We start from the raw sequence: 26,199 nt of genomic DNA on the forward strand, positions 1-26,199 counted from the left end.
CTGGGGAAGAGGAGAGGGGTTTCTGTTACATGCAGCGAAATGGAATCCTAACCGACTTGAGAAATGATTGTCAATCTACCAGAGTCAAGCTTGTTTAAGCCTCAATGCAACATAAATATACTGCATCTCAAAAAAGCAGATACTCTTTCCAAATATAGTCAAAAGCTTCTAGGTTCTGACTCATTCCGTGAGCGCACTCTAGTATACTGAATGGATAATGAAATGGTTACAACTCTATACCATCCCAAATTCCAAAAAGTCAGCGATGGGGACAGGGCCCCAGGTGTTTCACCAAAGCCAAGACTAAGAGGGATAAGATGAAAGCAATCAAATCTGATAAGACACCCAGGAAAATACTCAGGCAATGTTAAAAGCAAACATATAAATGGATATATTTAGACTAGTGGCAGCAATCAGCCTCCCCTGGCCCCCACAGCCTGTATTGGCCCCAATCCTAAAACTCTACCAACGATAGATCATGTGAACTGTTTTGCCCTGATATTCATTCATAAGTGGACAAGGAAAACTATATAAAGTTCTCTCTGTATGGTTTCTAAGAAATGGGAGGTTTGGATATACGATCTGAGCACTCTGTACTTGTGCTTTAGCAGCCCAGGCAGGGGACAGCACCGCCATCAGTCACTGCCCAGGAATGTGAGAGCTCTGTAAGCACTGGCCTCCACTCCAGACCTGGTCAACATATACAAGACTTTTGCTTCTTTATTGGGTGTGGGAAACAGCCCTGCTTCAGTGAGGAGACTCAGCGAAAACCACAGCCTGAGGGTTGGCTTGGCCCCAGGCAACAGACTGGAAAGGCCTTCCTTCTCCCACAACAGAAGGGTCCTCGTGGGTGGGAAGGAGGAATTTCTGATAGACAGAACCCAGACTGCAACTTGGAGGGTAATGGGGAAGCAAGATCTGGGCTCTCTTACTAGAAAGATAATACTGTTCAGAGATTAAATTCTGGGAGGTTTTCTTTCGGTCTTTTTCTTTTTCTTTTTTTTTAAATTCCTTCCAGAAAAACACTCCTTTTAGTCCTTACGTAGGCTTCTTGGGGATGGGGCAGAGCTGGATGGCTCGGTGTAGTGAAATAACTCTCTAAACTAACTTTTGAAAATTAAATGAGATAAGGTAGGCAAATGTTAATCTCTACTTGGGTGTGTTAATGTCTCTTTGCGCCCCTTTTACCCTGATTTCAGAAGAGCAAACATTTCTAGGTGTTATTTTCCCCATAGGAGATTTTTATCTAACTTGAATAACGTTCCCATTACACGGGACACAAAGCCACTTGCAGCCTGTTTCTCTCCGGCAGCTCATGTCCTGGAATGGTATGGCTTCCTGAGCATGTAAGACACTCATCACTCACCTTACTACAACCGGGCCCAGAGCTGTTTAAAGAAAACATTATGTCTTTGTGCAACCATATGACACTGGAAAAAGCTCAGGGCCGAGGTGAGGGTGAGGGTAGCTGTTTCTATTTTGGCAAAAGCAAGCTTCCAAAGGCCTTTGTCTCACACTGTATGGAGTTCTTGGCTGTCTTCCATTCACAATGTTTGTCAGCTGGGACAAGACTGGAGGCTGAGCAAGAGAAACAGAGTACAACTTCTGGTACGGCTCCATGTCACTGGGCAGTGCTATGACCCCGACAGGGAAGGGGCAGAAACCCTGAAGATGCTACTGTTCCCACAGAGAAAGGCCAATGACACAAACACGGGAGGCAGAACTTGGAGCGGCCCAAGATCCTGGAAGTCCTCTGGCATATCCTTCCACATTTAAACTCCAATACGCAGCTCCTTCTCCTTTAGCAACCAGGAAGAAGGCTCTTACTAGTTCAAACGATCTACTGTAAAGGATGTGAACACAGGTGCTCACCTGGACAGAACAAGTTAGGGGAAACTATTATTCACCAACCAAATGAAACCACTGTGCTTCAGACAGTCCCGAAATCAACTGTACTTGCTAACATCTGAGAAGGAATGCAGACCACAAAAAACAGATACTCAGATATACTCATGGGCCTGATTCCTTCATCTAACCCCACCAAAGGTAGCAACAGCAGTCTCTGAGCTGATTTTTCGATAGGATTGACACACTTGAACCAATCTTGGGCTGGGTATGTGTGAAATCCATCATCTTTTCCCCTTCATGCTTTGTGAATTTATTATTAAGCTCAGAATGGCCTTCCGTACGCCAACATTATTAAAATTTCACCTACTCGTAATGAAAATATGCAAATAAAAATGAAATTTAATTTTTTTACCTATCAGATTCATTGATTCATTTCCTCAACAAACATTTGTCAAGTGTCCATTATGTGACAAGCATTGTACTGAGAGCTGGGGATCCAGGAACAAAGAAAACAGAAAAAAAATTCTACCATTGTGACATTTACATTCTACTGGGTCCAGACAAGCTATAAACAAGGATAAGTAAACTACATAATATACTAGAGAAGTGCTGTGAGGTAAAATAAAGCTGGAAAGGGGGACAGGGGGTGCTGGAGGGCGGGACAGGGAACATTTGAAATAGGAGAATCAGGGAAGATCTCCCTCATGAGTCATGCTGTTTTGCTGTTTAAGTACAGTGATAAAAATTGTGTTATGTATATCTTGTCACATATGCTGGGTCATTTCCATAAAATAATTTCCTTGAAGTAGAACAGCTAGATCAGAAGGCAGTGGCTGCTGCTGTTTTAAATCATTATATATATATATACATATATATATATATGTGTGTGTGTGTGTGTATATATATACATATATATATTCTCAAATTGCCTCTTGTAAAGGTTGTACCAGTTACATTTCCATCAGTATGTCTGAGAAGATAATTTCCTTATCTTTCCTTGATTATTGTAAAGAAATAGCATGTGTCCCATGAAAAGGTGGCTCATATTTTCATGCCAATGCTGTATCTTTTCTTTTTTGTGTTTGTAAGACATTGATGCCTTTGGGAAAACATGCTAACAATCAACACAGATATTCTTTTAATCATTTTATCATATTAATTATTCTTCTCACATTTCTCTCTAGCATTTGTGAACAAATTAATTGGCATATATTTTTGATTATCTAAGTAAGCAAATATTAGTACAAAATATAGCTAATTAATACTCTATGAGCCTTGAACGTCTCCTAAAACACCTTCTTTAATACCATTTTAACTAATTTCTGCTTCTGGCACAGGGGGTTTAACTAAAACCCCCCAAATTGAATTACAATGCCATGTATATTTAAGGTTAAAAGTAACACATGACAGAAAGAGATATTTGCACACATGCTCACTGGAGCATTATGTACGATAGCTAAGATGTAGAAGCAATCTAAATGCCCATCGACAGATGAATGGATAAAGAAAATGTATATACATACAACAGAATGTTATTCAGCCTTAAAATAAAGAAATCCTGTCATATGCAACAAGGTGGATAAACCTTCAGGACATTATGCTAAGGGAAATAGGCCAGTCACAAAGCGACAAATACTGCATGATGCCACTTATATAAGGTTATCTAAAGTAATCAAACTCATGGAAACACAATGTAGACTTGTGGTTGCCAGAGATTAAGAGGAGGGGAAAATGGGAAGTTGTTCAAGCAGTACAGTTTCAGTCGTGCAAGATGAAGAAATTATGATGATCTGTTGTACAGTAATGTGCATGTAGTTAACAATTATACTGTACACTTCAACACTGTTAAAAAAGATCAATTTATACTATGTGATTTTTACTGCAATGGAAATAAAGTAATACATAATAAGAAGACCAAATCTAAAGCAAACCTAGCGATGTGTCCAATCTTCATCAGATGCATTTAAAAGACAGATTTCACTTGCTTTACTCCAAGAAAAAAAGGTTGAAAAAAATGTTGTCTGTAAGCAAATTATCATTACTTATGATAAAAGTTAAAGTATGTACAAATATGTATACGTATATGCATATAAAAGTAACCTCAAAAGATCAGCAATGACCCTAGACTGAGAGTTCAATTGGTAAAAAAAAGTTAATTCGTGGCCTCATTTTCAATTGTCTCATTTATTTTTGATTTGCTAGTACTTTTAGGAAATGATTCATATATCAGGGCCCTTGTTCTCCTAATAACATGTCTGTGTTTTACATTTCCTCATTAGCAAAATGAAATAATTAGACGGGGCCATCTCTAAGTTCCCTGACAATTTTAAATTCAGAGATTATAAATATGTAACTTGTCTCTGTATTCAAATGTACAGTTTTATTTGGCTCAGAATCTCACGTGGTTGACCTACTGTGCATCTCGCACTGACGTTGCTGTCTGTCATATGTTCATGAAGCGTTTTCCTATGGCTGCATCCATCACCGAGAATGGGGTTCTTCATGTTTACAGATGAGGTCTTTCCTTCTCTCACAAAGTGACTGTTGCGAGTCAGTGCCTCACATGCCCGCAGACAAACAGAAACAAACCACAGGTCACAGAGTGAGGGAGGAAACGACACTTGTCACCAGGCAGATGTAGTGAAACCACATTTTAAGACTATACAACAAACAAGACCAATCCCAAGCAGCTGATAGGTGAACAGGTGCCTTTTAATATCACCACAACCATGCAGAGTTCTGAATTTTGATTCATTACATTGACCCTTTCTTTTATATTTGTGTATATGAGGGGATAGCAGCAGCAGCAGCAATAAATCAAAATGCCTTAGGTGACAGATGATAAATGTGTAAAACAAGAAGCCAATGAAGAGTCACTTCTGTCAAGAGGAGGGTGGTAGAGTGGAAAAGGGCTCTGGAAGCCTTCCAACCTGGTTTGAATACTATCTCTGCAATTAACTAGCTATGGACTCTGTGAGCGTCAGTTTCCTCATCAGTGGAATGAAGACAACACTACATGTATCTAGGATACAAGAGACACTCACTATATGTCCATTTCTCTGTCCCCACCTTCCTCTTTCTGAGATTCCAGACGGATGTACTCAATAGCAGCTTAGAAAACAACCTGGTGGAAACCAGGGGACTTCGATTACTACTGGTAATGAATCAGCATAATGAACAGATGTCTATATTGTAATAATGCATTAAGAATTCGATGTAAATGGTATTGAAAAAGCAAGCATGATATTCATGAAGGAAAAGTGTCATCTGTTAGTATTCTCATTTGTAGGCACCTGTCATGTTTCCTGGTAATCTTCTCAAAAACACCTATCACAGAAAAAAAATTAAAATAGTAGACTAAAAATAATAGGGTTGAAAGACCAAAGTGATCATTGAAGAGGTAATTCCTAGGTGATTAATAACAACCCACACAAGTGCTCCGAATCTCCAAACTCTTAGAATATATTTCAGGATATTGCACGACTCATAGCCCTTGACCCTATTACTGAAAAAATACAAGCATGGGGGAGGGGAGCGGGAAGGAGGGCGGCAGCATTTCTAAGAGGTACGCCCAGGAAAGCCTTCTTAAGACATTTCGTTAAGAATCTGTGGTAACTGGGATACTAGGTCTGAGTTTACAGATATTTAATAAACCTTTTCATTTGTGACAGTACATACAAGTATGAATAATAGGAGACTAGTTAAGATACCTGAGAATAACTTTTCAAATACAGTCTTATAGGTGTCAATAAGTACTTGTTGAATGTAGTGACTGCAACTTAAAATTTATGTAAGAATACGTATAGCTACTATTTATTGAATGCCTTAATATACCGACAGGGAGGCAGCATATAGTGATAGCCGAGAGCCTGGATGGTGGAGGCTGACACACCTGTGTTCTAATCCCAGCTCTTCCATTTATTACTTACGGTGTTTCCCCGAAACTAAGACCTAGCCAGACAAGCAGCTCTAATGTGTCTTTTGGAGCAAAAATTAATATAAGACCCGGTATTATATTATATCATATCACATATTATATCATACCCAGTCTTATAGTAAAATAAGACTGGCTCTTATATCAATTTTTGCCCCAAAAGATGCATTAGAGCTGATTGTCCGGCCAGGTCTTATTTTCGGGGACACACGGTATGTGACTCTTAGAAAGTTACATAAATGCTGCTCTTTGTTTCACCTATAAAGTGAGATTCACACCCGGGCAGTTGTGAGGATTCAATGCGCTAATACAATGAAAACGTCTGGTTCAGGGCTTCGCACATGGTAATGTCCTAAGGATTATAATCCTCATGATAACCCACAGTTATATATTATCATCTCCATAGTAGAGGTAAGCAAACCGAGGTTCAAAGAAATTGGAATGAGCTGTCCCATGTCAGAAGCTGGACAGGTCTAAAATAACTGTGGATTCTCTGACCCCAGAGCTTGTTCAGCATGCCTATTTCCAAACCAACTGAATAAGTTTTACGTACATGTATTAGTTCACATATTTCCAATGTGTTTGTATTAGGTAAGAAGAGAAGAGTTTGGTTTGGCAAAATCTACTCCATCAAATGGTTCTAGGAAAATTAATAATAATGATGATAACATTCACCACCACCTAGAAACTAAGAGTTAATGTCAGTTCCTGAAAAAGGTCAGAAGGAGAAACAACACAACAAAAAGTAACCTGAAACAAAACAAAAACAAAGCAGTGTTAGGTTATGACAGTCAACCTGCTTCAGCAATTTAAGTGCACAGGTAGAAGTTCTTTCCCTTGCATACACCCCCAATCCAACCTTCCTCTTGAATACTCTGTTAGAAAAACGTAGAAAGACTCCCCCTGAACAGCTAGTCTGTTTGCTTGCTCTCTTTATGCCATGCTGAGGAGTTAGCATGTTATTCCTGGCTGCCTGGAAAAGCCCGGGTGCCTGCTGAATTTCTCTTTCTTTCCCCTCCCCCACAACACAAACATACAGCAGCTGAAGACTTGGAGAAACAGTATTCATTCCTGCAGAGGGGCAGAATTTTTCTAGACACATGCAATGAACTTTTAGGAGCAGAATAACAAGACTTGGCTGGGTTTATACGGGAATCCTTTCCACACCTGTGAGGCTGTGCATGTATACACATACCATCAGCAAAACGCTCATTACATATGGCGCTCAAGATGTCACTAGCACATTGAAAGACCCTTGATGTGAACACTGAGCTGCCCCCGCACCCTACACCCTGCTTGTTATAGGAACATTAGTCTCTGTTGGCCCTCAGTGGATCTCAGTTAGCCTGGTAAAACTGGGCATGGTGGGAAGGAGGAAGTAAGCAAAGAGCAGATGGAGTGGAAGCTTGAGACGAATTTAGGATGCAGTTTTCTCCCACCTTGAATTCCCTTATTATGTGGAAAATTAAGTCTACTAAAGAGTGAAGGGCTTTGGGAACCAGTGAAAAATTAAGATGTATTTAAAATCCCCCCCTCCCACTTTGTTGTTAAAAAAATTTCAGTAGTTCTGCCCAAAATTAAAATGTCCTTAATTTTTCGGCTTTTTGGGCTTTTTTCAGTCTGGATGAGGCAGAGAAGAGAGTGGGAGGGAAGGAGAGGGGGGTTGGGAGCAGAAGTTTAACAAAGGATCACTTTAACAGAAACTACTGAGTAATCGCTCTGTCCTGGGCCAAGAATAACATCAGCTCAATGTCGGCAATTAGAATCAGGTCAGTCGGGCCTCACAGCCCGTGAAGCCCTCCTTGCAAACCCCAGCATGGAGGGCTACTCATGCTGATGTCACCAGCAATCAGTGTTGCCCAAGAAAGTCCCCCGACTCAGCTGAAAGAAAAGCTTTTATCCTTCTCCTTCAAGGGCAGGAAGCCAGTGTGAGAAGGACATGGGAAGCAATGAGGAAAACTAGAGAGGAGACGCACACCAGGGCAGATCAACACGTAAGAGCCATTTCACCATCCCTAGACTAGCAAGATTCTACGATTTCTCCAACCAGCCCAAACTCATTTTAAATCAATTAATACATGTAAAGCTCTTGGACTAGTGCTTGGACCATAGTAAGTGTTGACTATTATTAAAACAAAGAGGGAGGAATCTGTTGCATTACTTATCTCTTATGCACCATGAAACTGGCATCCTGGGAGCAGTGATTGCTGAGCACAATGTACCCTGATAAGAATGAGCAAGGAGGTTTTCAAGTTTGGAGAACTTATTTATAAGGAGACTATAGTAGATGGAGTGAAAAAGATAGAAACCAAGTTCCTATAAAAAAATGATTGCCTGAAATTTTATAAGGACAACGCTAAGTTTTAACATATCCAGTCTCCCTTCCAAAGAACAGAAAACAAATAACAAAGAGGAGACATTTCTAATGCCTTCCTCTGTAGTTCAGTGGTTCGCAAAGTGTGATCCCCAGAAGAGCAGCGTCAGCACCCCCAGGGAACTTAGAAATGGAAACAGCTGAGCCCCATCCCAAACCTACTGAATCAGAAATGGGGTTGGGCAAACAATTGGTGTTTTAACAGACCCTCCAAGGGGAAGTGCTGTTACTTAAAACCAGGAATCTGCAAACTAGGGCTTGCGGGCCAAATCCAGCCTGCCGCCTGTTTTTTGTAAATAAAGTTTTATCGGAAAACAGCCACACTCATTTATTTTCATATTGTCTACGGCTGTTTTCATTCTACCATGGCAGAGTTGAATAGGTGCCACAGAGACCCTATGGCCTGCCCTGCAAGGTCTAAAATATTACTATAGGGCATTTATAGAAAAAGTTGGCCAACCCTCCTCTTAGAACAATGTCTTTTTTTTTTTTTTAAACTGCTGGTTTTACCCATCAGTGTTTAACAGATCATAGTTTCAATTTTATCTTATTTTGTTTATCATGCTATCAAATGGAGTGGATCACACCTATGTCTTTGTACCTGTCCCTGGAAACCTTTGCCAGTGGCTCCGTGTGACTTTCCTCTCCCATGCCCATGTTACAGGACCAGTCTTTAGTAGGGGGAGATTCAGCGTAGGACAATTTCTAGAGTTATAAGTGGCATGCTAGACAGAGATGAAGAGCAAAGTTTACTCCACACGAATGGTTAGAGATGACGACTTTCAAACTCATCTCCTGAATCAAAGTTTGTCTTCGCAGAATTAATACCTTTAATAAGCTGGTTAAGCACAGAAAAAGATCGAGAACTTCCTCTGCATGGAATGCAAGAAATGCTGCGTGATCTTTCCCAAAACATTTTTAGGAGATCACTCTGAAAGGCACTGTCCATGCACATAATTAATACAGTATGATATGATATAATATGAAATAATGTGACGTGATATGTGATAAATACTATAATAAAAGATATAAAATCCCCTTTAATGTCCTGTTCCAAAACAGGTCTCTATTTGTGGATGAATGCTAGATAAATCTAATTTCAATTCTACTCACTGCTCTTAAACAGGCAATTAACCAAATTGTTCGTTATATCAATGGTTACCTACACTTAAGTAAAATGAATTCAAAGCATAAGAAGTTCATAAGAAAGCATAAGAAAGCATCTCTGTTCTAAAAGGTTCTTATCTGGAAAATATGCAATGTAGTATCTCATTTTGATCATCACACTGCTTTCTGTCAGATACAAATGTCCTCATTTAGAAAATCTTTGGGATAGTGGAGGCATTTAAGCCAGTTTGCATTTTCACAATTGCAGACATAAGTGCATATCTTCAATATTTTTTAATTTGTGTAAATTTTAAAAAACTCTTTAACTTCTTAACCTAAGGACAGAAATACAGGCCATACTGAGATTGCAAACCATGCCTCTATCAACCATTTAGTTATAATTATAACTGTCAGGTATAGCTAAGAACAGAGATTTACAAATCTAGTAGGGCTTTGTTCCTTTTGTGGAGTGATTCTTAATGTCCTCTGAAATAAAGTATCCTAAGTCACTAAATATCTTTACTGTTAGAACATTTAAAATCTTATTTGCTATTTTATTAGTTATAAACTCTTCAAGCTAATAAAATTTACTTTCTTTAGCTCTCCTTACAGTCCCAGAACTTCACACTCTTATTCATTTTTACCTAAATAAAACTGTGGAGAAAAACAGGGAAAATAAACAAAATGATGTTATAAACATATATAAAATTGTGATGAATGATTTTCTGTTCCTTTTCCAGGAGACATGAGATAACACTCCCTTCTTGGGAGTTCTGACTCCTCCCTAAGACAGATATTCTGACAGATTCTAAAAAACATTTTCCATATACTTCATAGTTCAGTGAAACTAAACCAGTATAATCCTCAGTGAAAAAAAAAAATCCACACCAGAACAGCAGTACTCTGAATTTTCAGAGGAATGTGAGTTGCTGGAAGCTAATCAAAAGAATCAGAAGGACTCACACATGAAGCAGTTTCTAAAAGTGAAAATCAGCAAAACTGTCTCTCCTTCCTCAAAATTTCAATGCCCTGCAAGCACCTCTTTCTTTTTTCTTTCTTTCTTTTTTTTTTTAAATCATCCACCATTTCAAGGTATGGAAGCATTAAAAATTAATTAAAAGATCAACTGTCTAGCTATGTGAGAGCCATAAATTAGACTCACACATGGGAAATAGGCTATCTGTGATACCTCCGTACCCACCATCTGATCAAGCTGGGATTCTCAAGTACTCGGAATGACGGGCAGTTTGAAGCTAGAGAGTTTTTAAAATTTTACACAGATTAAAAGAAGATACACATTTATATCTGCAATTGTGAAAATGCAAACTGGCTTAAATGCCTCCACTATCCCAAAGGCTTTCTACATGAGGACATTTCTACCTGACAGAAGGCAGCATGAGGATCAAAATGAGATACCACATTTCATATTTTCCAGATAAGAAGTCTGGATATTTCTCCAGTAAAAACGACCCAATGAACTATCTCAGAAATACTTAAAATTTCTCAATTACGGTGAATTAATATAATACAAAGAGTACACTATCACAGATGATCAAGTGATGAATGATATTGAAATAATAAAATGTCTGGACCTAGACAATAGTTGAAAAGATAAGTAAAGATAGGGAGCGTGATGATAACTGTTTTATTTAAAAGAAAATAAATCTTTGGGAAATGCTGCCTTAGCCTTTGAGTGAATATTAATTTTGCACAAACGAATATACACTACATACTACATTTTTATAAGAAAGAGTAAATGACAAGAGATCAAACCAATACAAGACATTTATTCACATAACCAAATATCAGGGAAGCTCAGAATTAATACTGAGTCAGCCCCACAGAACATGTAGAACATGGTAACTGATTCTAATAGTAATCCTGAATCATCAAGAAAAATCTAACTCGTTATAGCCTGACTTTTTAGTGAAGTCATCCATTCTCTGTAGTTGGGGCCATAAGGATAGGCTAGTGCAATATACTTATATAGCTCCCCTAGATGTACACGCAGGAGTTTCTGTCATTTTATAGATAGTGAGTAGGGAACCAATATTTCACTAGAGCATAAACTCCATGACAGCAAGGATTTTTGAGTATATTGTTACATTTTTATATACACTGTTTTGTGTACAATCAATCAAACCAGAAGATTAACAACCTAATTTATGACACTTTCCTACAAGAAGAACTTGAAAGTGATTTATTCCTTGAAAATCTTGATAGATCATGAAGGATTAATATGTGCTTGTGGGGCTGGCCCGGTGGCTCAAGCGTTTAGAGCTCCCTGCTCCTAACTCTGAAGGCTGCCAGTTCGATTCTCACATGGGCCAGTGGGCTCTCAAACACAAGGTTGCCAGTTTGATTCCTCGACTCCCGCAAGGGATGGTGGGCTCCGCCCCCTGCAACTAAGATTGAACATGGCACCTTGAGCTGAGCTGCCTCCCAGATGGCTCAGTTGGTTGGAGCGTGTCCTCTCAACCACAAGGTTGCCAGTTCGACTCCCGCAAGGGATGGTGGGCTGCGCCCCCTGCAACTAGCAACGGCAACGGCAACTGGACCTGGAGCTGAGCTGCACCCTCCACAACTAAGACTAAAAGGACAACAACTTGAAGCTGAACAGTACCCTCCACAACTAAGATTGAAAGGACAACAACTTGACTTGGAAAAAAAGTCCTGGAAGTACACACTGTTCCCCAATAAAGTCCTGTTCCCCTTCCCCCAATAAAAACAAACAAAAACAAAAAACAAAAACTTCTCAGGCTTGTCTAAAAAAATTTAAAAAAATATGTGTGTGTGTGTGTGTGTGTGTGTGTGTGTGTGTTTGTGTATACCAAGTCTATGAAGGCAAGGTTGTAGTCCATTTAGAAAAGAATTCTTTAAAATGCTAGCTTTTAGGTATCTGGGAATTAGACCCTTTGGGAGGGTCTCATTGAGCATACAATAGAAAGGGTAAACACTACAATAGAGACTTTTGTGGAGAAACATTCAAATGAAAGAATGTCAAAACTGGTTCAGCATCACCGTCCAGGAAAGCCAATGTTATGGCTTCAGAACATTTCTTCCCTAAGAGTAGATTCCCCATAAACCATCCAAGCCATGGTAACTTTTGGGAAACTGTTCCCACATTTCCCATTGACATTATTATTATTACCAACAGAAGGAAGACGGCAACACATGGAAAAGTCTTAATATTGATTTACCTGGTGCCGGGCTCGACTCTGGTCCAGAAGCTGCCGGGACTGAAGTTTCTGTTGTTCAAGTTGCTGCAGGGCAAAATGGAGTTGGTAACTGCCTGCCGTGGGGTGATACTTGTGCTGGGGGATTACCCCTGTAGCCCTGCTGTACGCATTGTTCTCTACCTCTCCCTCCCAGGCAAAGCCACCTGTTTGGAGGCTCCTGAAAAGAAAAGAAAGCAGATTTCTTAGAGTAGTTGTGTGAATAACCAAAAGGAAAAGGGAGAAACAAACTGAGGTATTCTTCCTTTGTAGAGCTAAACACAGTTTGGAATTACAAATCAGTGTGTGTCATAAATTACCCAACTCGCCCACTGAGCTGCAGCTTCATGAACACAAAGACAGGGTCTGCTCTGCTCTCCATTCTAATCGGAGCTGTTATAAGGCCTGGTGTGTGACCAATGCTCAATAAATATCTGCTGAGTGTTAAATAATTAAAAGAGCAATTTCACTCCCCTGTGATAGCCACGTGGACCTCCAAGAGGAGCTTCAAATGCAGGATAGTAGGTTAATTTAAGGTAGGAACAGAGGCACAACAACTGCTCTAACATTAACTTCCAAAGTCCAGGGGTGAATTATACAGAATTCTTGTTTGTTTGTTTTTTCAAACCACCCAATTGTGAATTAAGTCTTTTAAAGAAGTGTTTATTTATAGTTGAGCTTCTATTCCCATCATGGAATGACATAACTGGTGTGAGAAGATATTTTTTCATTATTCTAAATTTACTTCAACAGGGTCTCCCGCCAGGCTAACATTTAGCCTGAACACATGAGAAAGGTAATGGGCCTGTGGCATTTGGGATTGTTTAGTATCTATGCTATGCTACTTGCTAAATACTATCTTCCTTACCCAAATTCTAAAAGTTTAGATTCTGGTGCCTTGTCTGTACACATAGGAGTCAAAGTCTTCACAACTATGGATTCCTACTTATCCCCTCTCAGTCCATTTCTTCTAGGTAAAAAAGTCCCCATTTAGACCACTTCCCACCCATTAGGATGGCTATTATTAAAAACAAAACAAAACAAATGGACAAAAAGTGCCAGCAAACATGTGGAGAAATGGGAAGTCTCATGTATAGCTGGTGGGAATTAAAAAATGGTGTGGCTGCTGTGGAAAACACTTGTGATTCCTCAAGAAACTAAAAACAAAAGTGCCACATGATCGCTCCATCAATTTCACTCCTAAGTGTATACCCCAAAGAACTGAAGGCAGGGACTCACACAGGTACACCAATGTTCAGAGCGACATTCTTCATAATCGCCAAAAGGTGAAAACATCCCAACTGTCCATGAACAGATGAATGGATAAACAAAATGTGATAGATACATGCAATGCAATATTACTCGGCTTTAAAAGGGAAGGAATTTCTGACACATGCAACGACGTGGATGAACTTTGAAGACATTATGGTAAGTGAAGTGAGTCAGTCACAAAAGGACAAGTATTGTATGAGTTCATTTATAGGAGGTACCTAGAATAGTCCAATTGATAAAGGTATAAAGTAGAATGGTGGTTGCCTGGGGCTGGGGAGGCAGGAGAATGGGGAGTTATTGTTCAATGTGTGCTGAGTTTTAGTTTGGGATGATGAGAAAGTTCTGGAGATAGATGGTGGTGATGGCTGCACGACACTGTGAATATACTAAGTGCCAATGAATTGCACGCTTATGAATGGTAAATTTTATGTCATGTACAATTTACTACAATTTTTTTTAAAAAGTTCCCCATATATTTTAAAACAGTCTTATTTGGGAGTCCTTCCATCGCCTTAACACATTTAGTTACTTTCTGAACCTTCTTTAATTGCCCTGTATATTTTTATTTTCCTTTTTAAGGTACAATGACCAGAAAATTGTACATAGGAGAAACATTAAGAATTTCATAGTGAACAACTTTACCCCAAACCCTGGTTAATGGGGCTTAGAGAAATGAAACGTGCCTGATTTAAGAGAAATATGGATAGTGATTTAAATCACTGGAAGTCTTTCCTTTGTAAATGTCCTTAGGTATTAGTGGCCACTTCCACGGCAGAGATGCTGCACAGGGGGGTCAGGTTATGCAGACCTTCCTGAGTCCCAACCTACAGGCCACCTGGTTATTTACAGCCTGGGTCCTAAGGAAACCGACAGAGACCTGTGAGAGGGAGCAAAGTGGAATGTCTGCTGAGTCCGGAAGTCCACGCTCCTATCTTGACCTCCCTCATATCTCGGTCATTTCGGTTCTCTGCCTCTCTCCAAGAGATTTCCAAATACCTAGTTAAGGGAAAGTCTGCATAACGTATTCTGAAGTCCACGGATGAAAGGTTTTCCGCCCACATAATCTCACCTCTTACATGTCACATGCCTTGCTCATCTCCTCCCACAGTTTGGCTCCCACAGTTCAGTTGCAATGATTACTCACTTCCAGCTAATATTCTTGGAGAACAGTACCAAAAAGCTTGGAGCTTATTTATTCATTTTTTTGAGTATGACAATTGATCTTCACTAATACCTTTGGAAATGCTGCAATGTGCATACTGTTATACAGTTAAAAAAGACATGCTCTTTCCCCAGGGGCTTCCAGAGGTATGGAGAAATATGGCCACCAATGATCGAATACAAATAAGTAACTAAATACCTGAATAAAATGTCCACATTATTCACAAAGTGAAGTTGAGTAGGAGTAAACAGGAGTTACTCCCTGTTCAGGAAAGGAGGGGGTCAGAGGAACCTGTTATCTCTTTTCTCATGAGTGAGGGAAGAGATAAACTTACTGGGGAAAACATGCAAGAATAGCCAGGGGAACTGAGTGAGCTCTGAGTGGAATGAGGTGCAATGGAGAATGGCATTGCCCCAAGTAGAAACGAAGAGCAGGTTCAAGGCAGGAGTGGGCCCATCCAATGAGCAAAGGGAAGAGCAGGAGCTTCCTGGAGGTCTCTATACCAAGTAGGGCAGGTATTTGAATCTAGAATACAACTATTATTTATCATAAGTGGACCAATGGTTAGAAAACTTATCAGTTATGATTCTGCTTCCACTCCTGGGATGCTGGTTATGGGAGAAGTTTCTTGCCACAAGTAGCAATCTAGACTCAGGGATTAAATATTAAAGCATTTATGTAACCATGTAGTTTATATCAGAATTCATCTCGCTGGTTAGCTAGATTGGTTTTATTTCTAAAAGCTGCTTTAATAACCAATATTCCTAAGAGGTATTTAATTTAATGTCTTGTTGTATATCGGACATCGGAGTCTGTAACGAGGGCCCCTTATTTGGAGATGACCAGGGACAGATTCTCAGGTGTGCATACACAAAGCAGGAGTCTGTGGAGGAAAGGGGTAGGACAGTGCGCAAGAGTGGATCAAATAAGGGACTTTGGATAAAAGGAGGTTTTTCATCCAACTGCACACATATTGCACAGACTGCAACATCATAAACTTTTATAGTGAAAGCTGTTTTTAATCTCATCAGTAACATAGGCCCAGCCTCCAAATCACAAAAGGAAGTTCCTCAAGCAAATAGAGGCTTTTAGCAAAGAGGCAGGAATTTTTACAGTGCAACACAGGGTGGGGGCAGGAGTGGTCAGCTGTGGAGGGCAATGTGGTTAAGCCCATGAGAAACTTACTCGCTTTGAATTACACGGGCTGGTACTCGGGCCATGGTAGCTCACAATTAAAGCACAAGCCTTTGGGATTTGCAATATGCAAATGCTGTACCAACTGACACAGGTACACTCTCAGTTGGGCTTTGTCTGAGATTATGCATCGATACATTCCTTTCTATGGCATCTTCGAGTTTCCATTTCCACCCAAAATTCCACCCCACTTTCTCGAGCCTGGATTCATTCTAATTTATTAGTCATACATTTTGTACTCCCACCAAAACTTTTTGAGATTCATTATTCTTCTAAAATATAGCTTCTATTCTTTTATTCATTTAGTATCTATTCTTTGCTCAATACTAAAATACAATATTGTACATATTCCCTGTAAATAACTTCTAACAGTTTTATATTATTTCTAGAAGAGAGTGTATAGGGCCAAGAAAGCTAGCTGTGGGAATGCTTAGAATGTTTAACATTTGATTCAAATTCCAAGACTCAAAGTGAACTGTGCTGTATGTCACCCTTACTACATATGTAGCTAGTAAGCAACACTATGGTACGTTTTTCTGAATACCTCATCCTCATTAGCATATTCATTTAGAATTTCATCTTCCTTTCTACGTTACACTGTGGCATTGCAGGACTAAATGTTTCTCGTCATAACTGACTTCCTGCAGAACACCTCCAACCAATACACACTAAAGGGCTATGCTTTTCCCTTTGCAGTAATATCTGCTCCATCAAAGGGACATTGGTTCTAAGGAAGTTGGAGGCAATATGTAAAATGCACTGGTCTTTAGCAGAGCAAAATCTCTTCAGCAGGCTGTTGCACTCTCCAGAAAGATATGCTTTCAGTGTCAAGATCTGCCGAGAAGAATACGATGTCACAAGAGCGGAGAGCAGGGATGAGACAAAAGAATGTGACAGCTGCACACCGAGTATGATTCCGCAGTCCATTTCCCCCGCCTTCTCCACCCAACCGCAGCAAAACCTGAGCCACCAGGTACAGGGACACCCCTGCCCCTCTTGAGGGTGTTGGGGAGTAAGTGCGTGTGCTTTCAAATGTCATAAAAATGGGGGCGGGGGATTGCTGACATTTAATAGGTGGAGGTCAAGGGTGCCAAGTATCCAGTGATGCGAGTGAGAGCCCTGTACTGGGGAAATGTGTGCTGCTGAAAAGGCCAAGGGAGCATCGAATGAAAAGCTCCTAAAGCCATGAAGGAAGTACTTTCTGGAGAGAATCTCACAAGAAAGAATATCCACCCATTTCCAAGGCATTTTATAGAATGTGTAGATATTTAAGGACATCAGAGGCTGCATCTTATTTGTCTACAAATTCCCAATCTCAAACAGCAATTGTGGCACATAGTAAGTGCTCCAAAAGTGCTGTGAATGCTGAAAGTCCTAGCTGACAGAAGGGCTCCCACATGCAGGACACAGTGCTGGCCAGAATAAGGAAGCGACATGATCAAAGAGGCATTACATAATGTGGTGGGGCCCTCCCTTGGCTTTGGGGTGGGGTGGGGGCATTTCCTTGGCTTTGGGGGTATTAATAAATAATACTAAAACAATCAACTAAAAAGTCGTGAGACTTGCTGTTGGTAACTGGGAACAGTGATAGCCAAATGAAATTTGTGCCTAAAATTATTGTAGTGGAATGAGTTAGACGTACCTGCCAAGAGATTTTACGCTCCTGGTGACAGATGCCTTGATTCCTCAGAGAATTTTGATGTCGGAATGCAATTTTACAATGATCTCTGAAAATGCAGGTGCTAAAGACTAAACTATTTATTCCCTTTGAGTTTGCTCCTTGAGATAACACTATACACACTTTCACATTTTCTGTTTTGAATCTATGGAGTTATATTGAGATAGTTCTTTCGTAGGAAGAGTTGAGGTACAATAAAGGTAGTGTTAAAGATACAGAAAAGCTCAGAAATTATCTGGGAAAAAACTGTGAACTTTTGACGACTTATATGCACAAAACTATATGAAATTACAAATGCTAGTTGCTCTTCCTGCTTGAGAACAGAGTAAAAGGGCTTAAAAACGTTTAAATATTTTGTTTATTTGAGAGAATGAAAGGCTCTTGGGAAAGGATTAAAAAAAATAACCCAAGAAAGCAGGCAAAAAGAAATAAAAGGTTTTGAACGCTGGAAAGGACTCAAAAGCAATGCAAAAGCTGGGTTAGTGACAGAGCTCTGGAGGAAGAGCAGAGGCCGCGTGCCCCTGGACCTGCACCACTGGTTCTGAACTGGGTGACTCTCAGAACGGGAGGCCGCACCACTGAGTGACCAAGAGCTGGGCTCTAGAACAAGGCTGCTAGGTTCAAATCCTGGCTCTACCACTTCAAGCAACATTCTCAACCTCTCTTGCTTTCCTCAGCTGTGAAATGGGACTGCAAATCAATCCCGCCTCTCACAGGGTGGGTCCAAGAATTAAAGGTGGTGATCCACGTAAAGCATTTAGCACAATGCCTGGCACGCATAACAAATGCTCAATAAACGTGAGCTGCTATTATTAACATTCTTCCCACGGAAAGTAGATCCAAACCTTTGGGAAAACGAACAATCAGGGCACCAAGGAACAGGTGTGAGCAATTCTATTACTTCTTCGAAGACCAGCAAAGTACTATTTATAACCCCCTTACCAAGTATTGTGTCCAGATGGGGTAACCTGGATGATAAATGGGGGAGCCAATCTAATAGATCCGGAAAAGGACTCGAGCTGCTCAGTGTGTGTGAGCAGGGTGCCAGAGAGCTGCTGCATGGCAGCTGCCGCCTGAAGAGGCTTCCCCACGATGGAGGCCGGTTGCTCCTGGCCAAGGCAGCCAGAGAATGCGCTAAGCAGAGGAAGGGCATAGGCCCAGTGGGGACGTGGGGGTTTACTAATAATGCTGATTACCAGGGAGGGACAGCCGTTCAGGCAGAGGATGTGAGCACTGATCTGTGGGGTCCCAGAGAATCCTAAGTCTCCGCCCACCTCTGTTAAAAAAAGCCTAAGTTATCAGCAGTGGCTACCGACCCCTTTGCCTTTTCAAAATGAAACAAAACAGGAGTTTTGTTTGTTTGCTTTTTTAAGAAGCAAAAACAGTATATCCTCAATGCCATAAACCTGAAAAACACGAAAAGAAAGAAAGGCAAAAACCAAAAGTCACCTCTCTGTCATCCAACAACCAAAGATGGCTACTATAAACATTTTGTTGACATTTTGATGTATATACTTCCTCTGTGTGTCATTTCCCTCACACAAACAGTGATTCTGTACTATCTGCTTTATAGCCTGCTTTTTTCCATCTGGCAATATGTCGTGAAATTTTTCCCACCTGACAGTATTGGTTTTTGGCAGTTCTTACTCCACTGTTACCTTCCCTTACACTAAAAGTCAACCTAAACCCTTAAACCTTCTTGACACTTGAATTTTGGAAACCACGTGAATAGCTTTACGTTTTTCCTTACTAAATTCCATGAAGTATACTCATCATTCTAATATGTTTAAATCATTGTGAACCCTGATTGGCACCCAAGGTATTCAGTATCCTACCCTACTTTGTGTCATCTGAAAATAGGATTAGCATATCTTCTAGATATTAGTCAAGCGTCTAGCGTACAGTAGGTACCTAAATAAATGTGAATAGATAAATTAATTCATTGATAAAAATGGTGAACTAGTGAGCCAATGACAGAGCCCCAGAGATTTAATTATCAAACTTACACTGATTAATTGCTTGGGGACAGTTGCCTATTTAGTCACCAAATATTCCTAATGATAGGATTATCTAGTTCACAGTTCTGTTTCATGCTCACAAGATTTCATTATGCCTTGCCTAAATCCAGTTACAGTAATTCATTTTAGTCCCCCGATCTTCTCTTACTAAAGTAATTCTACCATGAAGAAAAATGAGGCTTAGTCTAGCATGACTTTTTTTTTTCATGAATCAATGCTGGGCTTAAGTGATTCTCTTTTCCTTCTCCACGAGCTGCCAAATCATTGATTTGCTAATCTGTTAGAGTTTGGCCTGAAACTGACATCACAATTATCAATTTATATATTCGGCATCTAATTTATTTCATCTCTTCCCTTCCTTTTCCAGTGTGTGAGCTCCTTCATCGCATTAAATCATACACTGAATCACAACCACAAGAGCTAGAACTATAAATCGCAAATTAGTAATTATAAGAATTACTCCTCTTTGGACATAGTAATTCAATTATTAAGAAAATAAGACTGATTCAATAGCTTGACTCTTGTGAGTTTCATTTGCCTTGAGGAATAACTGGCTTGGATTGGACAAAGATGTGCGCTGAACTAAGAACTTAAATAAGGAGGAGACTGTATATCGATTGGCACCCCCAAAATAAACCTATCACCTACTGTTTACTACACATCTCTATAGAAAAGCTGAAAGAAGTGGGATAACTAATTAAAATAAAGTGGTTCCATGAAGCCAGCCCTGTTTCCACATCCTACCCATGAAAATTTAACTTCCTAAATTCCACTTGCTAATGAAGAACTCAATCTCTTTACACTGCAGTCTTCCTTTCTAAAGAAAGCAACCGCAAACTGAGATATCCATATACAGATTCACTAAAATGCCATTAGCTAACAAATTGTTTTAAAAAGCTAAAGTATAAAAAAAATCTCATTTTATTTGACTATTTTTAAGGTCTCTGAATTAGACAAAAGTTTTAAAGGTTGTTTACTAGCAAAAATAAAAATAAAAGCCAAGAAACAAATAAAACAAAATAAGGTGGCTCAAAATCAATATTAGCACCCCCCCAAAAAATGATGCAAGACTCAAAAGAGATGAAGAACATGAGTAGGATCCAAATAAGATATATAATTTGAAATACACAAATACAAGCAATTGAAAGGGGAGCTTTATGATTATTCAGTGAGGTAGTGGAGATAATAGAAAAGGAAGCCGCAGTGAAGACTGGAAGAAGTCTAGGGGGGATATTTTGGCTAACTACTTTGATTTTATGAAATACTCTGTGACAATAACATAAATTTGGGAAGGACACACTGAGGTATCACGTCAAAAGCTAAGAGCTGACACCCCTGTCCTTTAGAAGTGCAGCAAGATCCCCGCCAATGACAATGGATAGGGAATGTGAACCCAACTTCTGCCGTCTTCACACTCGTACCACTCCATGATTGATGGAATGATCTCCAGGAGGAGAAAATAAGGACCAAGTTAGATTTCTCAGTACATCTGGCAGAGCCTCTGGGGGCAGGCTTTATGGAACACAAAGCTGGATATAAAACCCAACCTTTCAAAAGGTGAAGTTCACAGCACTGGTCTAGAAAGCAACTTAGGATTCCGGGAGCCAGCCAGTCCTGTACATGGAGCCTCCTTGGTCCCTTCCCTATTAGCAGTCTGGATCTGAACATTCAGATTGATCCTTAGCCTTATTAACAAGAACTCTTTGATCCACTTCTTTACTTTGGCATAACCAGCATACCACATGAAGCCTGAAAAATGTGAACTAAAAAAGAAGTGAGCAAAGAGTGACCTTTAAGGAAGCCAAAAGAGAACTCCCTGACACCCGTTCATTCGACAAGGAAGATTGAATCCAGATCAGCAGGATTTTTATCACAGTCTGATGCCTCTGTACCAACAGTGCAGGTACACAGGAGCACAGCTGGCCCTTGTAAAACTGGACCACCATCACCTAGCTTTCACACCCTGCAAAGACAAGCTGAGAAACGTTTTCAAAGTGAAAATTAATGTGCAGACTGCCTCGGGCAGCTGACATGCCAGTTTCCAACCACCTCTACATTGAATTGAAGCTGGGTTCAGACCCAGTGCACACAGCCTGCAAAAGTGTCACAAATTTAGAATTCCTGCCTCATCACATTAGTTAGGCTCCTTTCGTTTCTCCTCTTTTCCCCAGGAAGCAAAACAGCAGGCAACTTGGAACAGTCAAGTCTACAGCTTTCCTGGCTCCAGTAACCTGTCTCTGCCCCCTTTCTTTAATTGGCCAAGGGAAATGGGAGACAACTCCAAAAACTCCACCTTTCTTTCTTTTTTAAAACCTTCTCCACCTGTCAGTTTTCTTTTCCTTAGAAATAAAGATTTTTTAAAAAATAAAATAGGAAAACACTGGGGAAATCACAAGAAATATGATATTTTTTAAAAGCCATAAGGCCTTTTAAAGGAAGGGAAATAAAACATGTACTAATGGTCAGGCCTTTTCCTTACCTTCAAAGTGCAATCTATGGAAACAAACCTTCATTGTATTAGGAACTGGCCTCTTAATCATCGAGTCCAGGGCCTGGCTACAATAGCACATGCTTCTGTTATGTCAAGACAAGTCTACTGGAATCTGCTGTCCTCGAGATTTACTAGTGGAGCTGCTGAGTCCAAGGTCACAGCTGGCGAGAAATGCAGGCACCTGCCTCCGACAGGATCAGACCATTACAACTCATTATCCTGGTCCTCAGCTGCTTGCACTGAATGCTAACTCACGACCCGCCCCAGGAGAGGCAGCCGTGGTACAGCACAGTGATGCTCAAAGTGTGGTCCCTAGACCAACAGCACTGCATCGCTTATTAAAAATAGGAGCCTATTAAAAATGAAAATAATCCAGCCTCATCCCAGATCTACTGAAACCAGAAACTCTGGGGTTGGGCCCAGCAATCAGTCTGTGTGTTAACAAGCTCTTCACATGACTTCGACACACACCACTGAGATTCACTGGCAGAGAGGTGAAGAATGGATTCTGTGACCACTGGCTTGGTTGGAATCCTGACGGCCATCTTGGGCAAGTCACTTCATTTCTCTGTGCGTAGTCTCTTCCTCTGTAAAATGGGGGTGATAACAGTACTTATCTCACAGAACAGCTGGGAGCACTAAACCAGGAAATACATGTAAAGCTTTGAGAATGGTCACTGGCACATACCGTGTTTCCCCGAAAATAAGACCTAGCCGGACAATCAGCTCTAATGCGTCTTTTGGAGCAAAAATTAATCAAAGACCCAGTCTTATTTTACTATAAGGTCTTATCTAACATAATATAAGACGAGGTCTTATATTAATTTTTGCTCCAAAGACGCTAGGTCTTATTTTCAGGGAAACACAGTAATAAAAGTTAGCCATTGAATGAGTTAAGATACATGAAGAAGTCAGGGACTGGCATATCGTAAGCACTACCTGTTACTCTTAGCTACTATCACTTCTTACATGTCATCTTATTTTTGAGATTCAATGGATTTCTCACAGATCAATAGGCAACCCATATTCTTATATGGCAAACTAGGTCCTTTTGGTATAGAGAAGCTAATCAGTTTTGGTATGATTATGACAAAAACAGGAATACAGAATTTGTATTTTAAAGATTGAATCAAACTAAAATTCTTTACCTCTAAGAGCTCTAAATCCAGACATTACACTTGCTGATGAAGACATGTATGATTCATCTCTGAGTCTGGCAATGGCCCGATTCCCCACAAACTGAGTCCATAAATGGCCAGGAAACTAAAAGGGACATCTTTCATTATCTCTTCTTCTTTACATCCTTTTCATGACTCCTGGTTTTCTTCTACACGTAATCTTAGCCAAAAAACAGAAGTGATGGTTCCCTTCTAACATGCCATAGCTGTTGAACAATATTTGTTAAACCAAAGCTAAAATGACAAATCACATTCGTAAGACATGTTGACCAGCACCTGTATGATCAGGCCATTGTAAGAAACCAAGAGGACCAAAAATCCACAATTTCCATCCCCTAGAGTCACGAGATTTCCCTTGTATGGAACTACCCACCATCTAAAGCAGCCATTCTAATCGGCCTGATCTGCTGGTTCAAATCTGTGAAAGAAATTAAGTTATATCCCGAAGAGTCAGCATACAAAGCAAGTAGAAATTTAATCCAAATTGTAAACACAAGCCATAAACTTATAGTTCGTTTCTTCGGACTCTTAACGTTTTCTGCCCACACACAAAGCATGGTATTAATGTCTGGTGAAAGTGAAAAATTGTACCGATTCATAGACTATGGGAAGGATATTTGTAATGCTGAACTATACTGCTCCGACTACTAAATTTTTCTTCACTTTTGTTCACAGAAAGATTGTTTCTTATGCTCCATCGAGTTTATTTTCAGAAATATGTCCACTTCCCCTTTGCACATTATCATCATTAATAAATAGGTCTAGACTAGCCTGGGATGACAGTGTGAAAAGACGGTACTGATTTTCCTCTCCCTACAAGCAGAGAAGTTAAACTATGAAAAGAGCACAAGCTTTCACATCAGGAAGAGCTGGACTCAAATGTCAATCTCTCTAAGGCTATTTCTTCATCATCTGTACTTGAAGATAACAAGACCCACATTACAGCCGTGGTTTCAGAAATAAATAGGATAAAGCCCCCTAAGCACACGATATGGCATGAACTAGGCACTCAATCAATGTTAGTTCCCTGCCCCTCTTCCTTTCGTTCCTATCTTTAACAAATGGCAGAATAGACTTTTATCACTTCAAAATAAGGCAGAAATATTTCTGAATTAATAACAAGTCACAGGGCATGTTAAACATAAAAATCAATCTAATACATGCTAACAGTAAAATTATATCAATATTGAAAAGCGTGAAGGAAGAAAAAGTCAACCATAGTCCCATTCTGCAACCATGGTGGTTTGGGAAATTTCATGCCAGTCTTATTCTAGTACATTATGATTATATTATCCAGATTTTATCATTTAATATTAAAAAGCCAAGATATATGGCTGTATTTTATTTATGTATTTAAAAATATGTGTATTTTTTTAATTAAGAAAAAAACTCCTGCTCCTCCCCAAACTGTGCATGCCACTGTGCTGGGAACAGGACACTAGCTTTAGAAAATAAGAGGAAGGGAGTAACTTCCTGTTGGGGAAATCAAGGAAGACTTCAAAGTGGAGGCGGTTTCAAAAGAGTACCAACAATTTGACAACTGGAAAGGACATTCCAGGTAGAAGGAATAGCATATAAAAAGAGCAGGGAACCATAGGAAATGTGGCTAAATGGTGGGGGTGGTAGGGAGATGATGTAATGAAAGCTGGTAAGACATGGATCTCTCACATATTCCAAAATAGAAATGTTACTGGTCAAAACTGCCATCCAAGCAAAGCACAACACAGCAGCTTTATTTGGAACCATCCATTTGCTCATATGAAGCTACAATGAAAAGGCTAAGGTTCGGGGAAGGCAAAGGGCATGAGTGAGTGGCTTAGGATGGCCAAGCACGGAAAAACCAAGCCGTATACCACCGGCATGAGGGCCGTCTGACTGCCCACCTTCAAGCTAAGCCCTTTATATGCCTTACCATGGCGAGCTTTCACAGCAACCCACTGAGAAAGATATGACTACTATTCTATTTTACAGATGAGGAAACTGGGGCTTAGGTTAAATACCTAAGATTAGAAATTAAAATAATCCTTGCTAAAGATTTTCTAACAAATTATTATTGCTATAGGCCTTTGTTTTGGGAATACTAAAATCATCCAAGACCCACACAAGTATGTATGCTCAACTGAGATTTGACAATTAAAAAAAAAAGAACACCCCAAATACACTGGAGAAAGGCTAATAACCCCTTTAAGCTGTTTGTTTGTTAACAAATAGGGCTGGAGCAACTGTACATCCACAGGCAAACAAATGAACCTCAACCTAAACTTCCTACTTCTTACAAGAATCAATTCAAAATGGGTTACAGACTTAAATGTAAAATGTAAAACTGTAAAATCATCCCAGAGATGATTTTTAAAAACATTTGAACCAAAAGAGATGTTTCAGTTTTAGCTGTAGGCAGCATGAGGATAACAACGAAGGCAGAGAAGAGTAGATGCCAGGCAGTGTGCTAAATGTGCTCCATGCTTTAACTCACTCAAACCTGTAACGCTGTGAGCAGGCAGAGCCTAGCAGCGCCTCGTGTTCCAGATGACACGACTGAGGCACAGAGAGGTCCAGCAGCCTGCTCAGCCAAGTGCAGAGTCCGGCACACGGCACTCATCTGCTCTACAGCGCGGCCTGCCCTACTGTGTGGGGGCTGCCCCTAGGCAATGGCAAATATTTGACCTAAAGGTTCTTGGGCACGATGAACTTTTAAAGGTGCTTGAACCAAATTCAAACCTAGATGGAA

At 40.1% G+C, this 26,199-nt stretch overlaps 1 protein-coding gene across 12 annotated transcripts in view; it reads right to left on the reverse strand.

The window, feature by feature from the left end:
* TTLL5 (tubulin tyrosine ligase like 5) overlaps positions 1–26,199 on the reverse strand; it is a 240,282-nt gene that overhangs the window by 61,689 nt on the left and 152,394 nt on the right. For all 12 annotated transcript variants that reach the window (XM_033107454.1, XM_033107463.1, XM_033107453.1 and 9 more), the window contains one exon: positions 12,464–12,659. In XM_033107454.1, coding sequence (XP_032963345.1) covers positions 12,464–12,659 — 196 coding nt within the window. The remainder of the gene's footprint in view (positions 1–12,463; positions 12,660–26,199) is intronic.

The sequence above is a fragment of the Rhinolophus ferrumequinum genome, chromosome 6 (genome assembly GCF_004115265.2).
Source record: "Rhinolophus ferrumequinum isolate MPI-CBG mRhiFer1 chromosome 6, mRhiFer1_v1.p, whole genome shotgun sequence".
Classification (NCBI taxonomy): domain Eukaryota; kingdom Metazoa; phylum Chordata; class Mammalia; order Chiroptera; family Rhinolophidae; genus Rhinolophus; species Rhinolophus ferrumequinum.